This window comes from Bidens hawaiensis, unplaced genomic scaffold (assembly GCF_021521415.1).
Source record: "Bidens hawaiensis isolate Kalapana, Puna unplaced genomic scaffold, B.hawaiensis_p1.1 tig00069233_1, whole genome shotgun sequence".
NCBI classification, from domain to species: domain Eukaryota; kingdom Viridiplantae; phylum Streptophyta; class Magnoliopsida; order Asterales; family Asteraceae; genus Bidens; species Bidens hawaiensis.
The window spans coordinates 5925-11469 of record NW_027502221.1 but is presented as its reverse complement, the minus strand read 5'-3'; the positions used below and the strand labels follow the sequence as shown (position 1 = coordinate 11469).

The 5545-nt window shown below is 32.9% G+C and overlaps 1 protein-coding gene across 1 annotated transcript; it reads left to right on the top strand.

The window, feature by feature from the left end:
• The first annotated feature begins 2330 nt into the window (after positions 1–2330).
• Positions 2331–4578, top strand: LOC143605376 (E3 ubiquitin-protein ligase BIG BROTHER-like). Its single transcript, XM_077081519.1, has 7 exons — positions 2331–2533; positions 2613–2841; positions 2954–2988; positions 3626–3670; positions 4001–4128; positions 4189–4297; positions 4389–4578. Exons 1-7 carry the CDS (start codon positions 2387–2389, stop codon positions 4440–4442), a joined length of 747 nt encoding a protein of 248 aa, XP_076937634.1. The 5' UTR covers positions 2331–2386; the 3' UTR covers positions 4443–4578.
• The last annotated feature ends 967 nt before the right edge of the window (positions 4579–5545 follow it).

Here is a 5545-nt window from a genome sequence, read left to right as displayed (position 1 = left end):
GACAAATATAACGAAATATTTCGAAAACAATCAGACAAAAGTAGAGAAATAGTTACTTTATAACAATCAAATGTCTATTTTTACCGTATCACAACACATGAATCTTTACTCATTTTCTTGAACAACCATAGGCCTTTCAATATATCACGCCCATGGAAGGCTTGAACATGTGACGCTACAGATATCAATATATTATTTAGATGTCTTACCACTAAACCAATTTAAGATCCTTTGGATAATTTTAGGTGCCATATCTTTACCATGACATAAGATAGGAACGTTTGGCGACACAAGGTTATTATTCGTCCACTTGGTAGCAAATTTTCTTTTATCAGCCAAATTTTATTATTTACAAGTCACCCATAGTGGGGATCGAACCCCTAACAACCATTTTGAAAGTAAACCACCTTTGTCACTACATCAAATGGTGTGGCTATTTGGCAACATCTGTTAACATGTTTAAAATTTTATTTTTGCAAAATATGTGTTTTATCAACAGCACTGGAGTTTTACTTGACGTCCGAGTTTTAAGGCTCCAGTTTTACCAATACCTAGGTTTTACCGATAACACTATTGTTTTATCGATGTAACAAATGTGATCGATATCAACTGAATTCACGTCGATTCTTCGCCGTAATGCTTGTGTTTTACCAACAACGTTCAGGTTTTATTAATACTCGGTAATATATATAACCGATATTGATCGAATTTGCGTATTATCAAATGAAAGTAAAGTAAAGTATAGGTGGATTGCGTGAATGAAAAAGCCAAGGCAAGACTACAAGACACTAGTGCCCCAAAATAGGAGATGGTGACACAACGAATAAGATAAGAGTCACACTCACACTTTCCTTTAAATACTCTCTATGTATATGTACTGTATCTATATATCTATACACACACACACACACACACACACACACACACACACACATCTACTGTGAGTAAGAGAGACGAAGAAGAAGATCAATCAACCAAGCAGCGTCCGTCGTCTTGTTTCACTTTGTCCGTTTCCGGCCGACCGTCTACAATGTCCGTCATCTCTCTTACTTTCTCTCTCTACAGTCCTTCCTATTATCTGTCTTTCTGTCTGTGTACTGTGTGATTCATTGCCGTTTGTATATTATTATTATTATTATTATTATTATTATTATCAAGCTGTGTTTCAGTTGTTGATTTCTGTGTGAATGTAACGGAATCAAGTTAAAATTATGCAAATGTAGCGGTTAATTGTTGAAATTAGATTTACGCTTTTGATCTAGTTTGACTTTAATTGCTTTCCTTTTGTAGTTATGTTTGAGTAATTTGGTTTATTGTGCAATGTAATAGTTTTTTTAGGTCTTGTTTGTTAGGTTTCAGTAAATGTGAAAATTGAACTATATTTGCTTGTCTTAGGGTTTTAAAATTTAAAATCTTACACTTTTTTTTTGTTCTAGGGTTTTTATGACACAAGTTTAATGGCTGCAGCTTTAGCTTGTTTGTTATTCCATCTTTTAAACAAGTCATGTTTTCTTTGGTTTTGTTAACCCTTAGCTTAGTATAAGTTTATGTTTAAGAGCTGTTTATTTCTTGCTAATATGTTGTTTGAAAAGTTGTTATTTAGTGCAATGTAAAAAGTTTTTGTTATACCTCTTCTTTAATAAAATATATTTAAACAGACAACTGTTAGTTATGTTAGTTTTTAGTTCTCTTGAAGATTAAAAATAGGCAACTGTTTCTGAATTATATCATTTTTACTATGTGTTAAATGTGAAGTGTGAAATGTGAAATGTGAAATTTGAAATTCAAATTGGTTTCTAAATATTAATGGACTTAACTTTTTGATTTTCAAATTTCATCTCCAAGATGGAAATTTAGGAAATGCTACTTATGCCGTTCGACAAACCGCTCATAATCCGTTACTTTAAGAGCTATATGTTTCCCATTTAAGGGACTAGCTACATAAATTTTACTTTTTAATTTGATTTCCAAGATGGAAGTTTAACGAGTGCAGCTTATCCGTTTAACAAAGCGCTCATATCCCATTATATAAAGAGGTATATGTTCCCCATTTAAGCGACTGTCTTACATAAATTTAGCTTTATTTTCGCTAGATCAGAACGCCGCTTACTTTTAAGTCAAGACGTTATGTTTTCATGATATTTCTAACGGACGTAAAAGTATAAATTTTAAAGTGTGTGTCGGTAAATTCAAAAAAAGATTCATTGTTTCAAGGAGCGATTGTTGTGAGTTACTAATGATATAAAAATTGATGTATACCTATAAAGGTTAATACGAAGTATAATCATTTGTGTACATGTTCTTATAAAATGATGTGCTAAACAGTTTGATTCATTCAGCTTTCTTGCAGTTTCATTCTCAAAACTGATTACAAGTATCATCCACAATGGATGGTAACGGGAATCGACATATGGGGGGCCACTACATAAACTCAGGATTCCCATACACAGTCCCTGATGGCTTCATTGACTTCTTTGATGGGGTCCCGCATCAACCCACACATTATCCTCAGCTGGTTCCAGTCCAAGATCAGGTTTTTAATTTTTTATTATCTTTACAAATCAAATTTATCACTTAAATATTGATACAATGGTTTCTTGTACTATGCATAGGAAAATGCATATTGGCTAATGAATATGAGTTCATACAAATACGGACTACCTGCTCAAGGAGGCATACCTTATTATGATCCATACGAGGTCCAGAATTATCTGCCGAGAATGGATTTGAATCGAAGCGCGTGGGAATATCCTGTAATTATGAATGTCACAGAACCGGCTTCTGTAGACGCGCAATCGGCTGAGAATTCAGTTTCAAACATGCAAGTTATCCCAGAAGAATGTCAGTTCCTGTTTTTATATTTTCATGATGCAACAATTTGATGTATGGATCATATGATGTTACTTATTATATAATTATACATTTGTTTATGCCATTTTTTTCAATGTTGCAGGTAGTCCAAATCATGACAGTGCTTCAAGTTCTCAGGTATTATGCTTTTTATTTTGAATTTTTTTTCATGTTGTTTTAAGAGTTTTTTGAGTTTATAATCAGGATAATTATTCAGGCTGAGATTTGGTATAATTAATTGTAGGCCTGTAAATTAACCAAACGAACACTAACAGAGCATGTTTGTGTTCGTTTATAACTGAACAAATGGTCGAACACGAACAGTTAAATGAATTGTTTGTTTGTTAAGAAAATGAGTGTGTTCGTGTTCGTTTATGATCGTTCGTTAATAGTATAAACAAACAATTCACGAACGTAATTATATTGGGCCTAAAAATTTATCAAAACCAGACTAAATTGTAATGGGCTTAAAATTTAAGATGAATATGTAAACAAACGGACTTAAACAAACATAAAGTGATGAACTTAAACGGATGATGATAAACGAACATAAATGAACTGACGAGAAATATGCTCATGTTTGTTCGTTTGACTAAATGAACAAAAATATTTGTTCATGCTCGTTCATTTATTAAATAAAGAGAACATGAACGAACTTCCCGCTGAACGGTTCATGAATAGTTCACAGAATGTTGGTCCGTTTGCAGGCCTAATTAATTGACTATTTGACCAGATTATCTGTGATACTAAAGATAACATGTGTTGTGAATTGCAGGCTGTTTGGCAGGATGATATTGATCCAGACAATATGACATACGAGGTTTGCTATTAAATGCTTTTCTTTTAGTTTTTATGAAGATTTTATTTATTTTTAAAACAAATATTATATAAACAACTATAGGTATTTCACCATGTTGGTCTTTTAATAGTCCAAGCGTATTTTGATCCAAGGATATTTGACTAAGTAACACAAATAGGTGTTGTATTTTAGTAAAAAGTTAACAGAAAGGTTGAATGAGGTTAGCGAGCTGGACTTCAGTTGATACAAAAATCTAACTATTGGACTAAAAAAGTCAAATTTAAACTTTTGGACTAAAATGGTATTTGGGTCAAACCACAGTGACTAAACCCATTTTTTTAATTCCTGCAGGAATTACTTGATTTAGGTGAGGCTGTTGGAACCGAGAGTCGGGGTCTTTCTGAAGATGCTATAAATTCACTTCCGACTACAAGATATAAGTCGGGCAGTTTCTTTTTGAGAAGAAAATCTGGAGAAAGGTAAGACTCGGATCAAAACTTGTTATTTTAATTTGATTACTAAATGAATTTGTGCAACAGGTGTGTGATTTGTCAAATGAGGTATAAAAGAGGGGACAAACAAATCAATTTGCCATGTAAGCATGTTTATCATACCGAGTGTGGCTCCAAATGGCTCAGTATCAACAAGGTATGTAATAAACCGTTGTGATTCCTGACTACAAATCGAACAAACTATCTCGTTCTTGTTTGAATAATAATAATATGTTTTTCTTTAACAGGTGTGTCCTATTTGCAACGTGGAAGTACTCGGGGAGGAATCAAATCAACAGTAAACTCTTTTTGGAATTTTGTTTTAACTTATATAGAGGTAGTTGTTTGTTCTCATATCATTATATGTTTAATGTTTTATAGGACATGTCATTAGGTTTATAATGGTGAATATGAAATACTCGGATTGGCTTCACTCGTTTTCCAAGTTTTCGTTTTCTAAATATCGAGTTGTGGAATTGGCCGATTTTGCCTTCCTTTTTTTATGAGTTATGATGGTCAGATTCAAATAGGAATTATGTGTTATTGTGTTTGTTCTTTTGTGTTCAAAGGTTTTAAAAGAAAGGTATTATATGATTATATATAATTATTTTATGAAGTGTAGGAAACATAAAAATATATTTGGAAAAAGGAAAAGGAGTTTTCATCCTCATTTGTGGGGACATGTTAAGGAAGTAGCGTACAAGATTCATCTCAATCTTCATTGGATTTCGAGGTGTTTGGATTCCGAGGTGGTCAATTGGTCTAATTTGACCATGCTACAAGTTAGAAGTAAAATGTAATAAAACATTTTGATTTTATGACAATGGGTCAAATCAATGGATTTTATGAAATAAAAGAACAGGAAAAAAGAGAAAATACTATCATTTGACGTTAACCTGTTTAGTATTTAATATACCAAGTCTAAATATTGCCGCCATCCCCAGAAACTTTGCCGCCGGGTACGCTTCTGGTATATAGAACCCGTTTGCCATCTCCAAAATATGGTCATTTAAAGGCTATATTTCACATTATTACCCATTTTCATTATTCAATATCCCTTATCTCTTCATTTTTTACACTCTCTGAAAAAACACACCATTCCGACTCATGTACAAACTTTTGTTGCATAAATGTTTTAGTGGAAGCACTGATGGTGCCTTTTGTTTTGGTAGTCATGAGATACGTGCTTTAGGGTATTCAATTTTACACTCTTTGAAACCATTTTAAACTATATTTCTCCAAAACATCATTTTATGGAGTATCTAGATCCCCGACTGATAATTAGGAGACGCTCACGGGCATAGAGCTATGAAGAAGAAGTATCGTTAGCAAAAACTTTGGCCCATGTTTCTAGGTTTTATACATTACACTCTCTAAAAAACAAACCATTTCGACTCAACTTTTA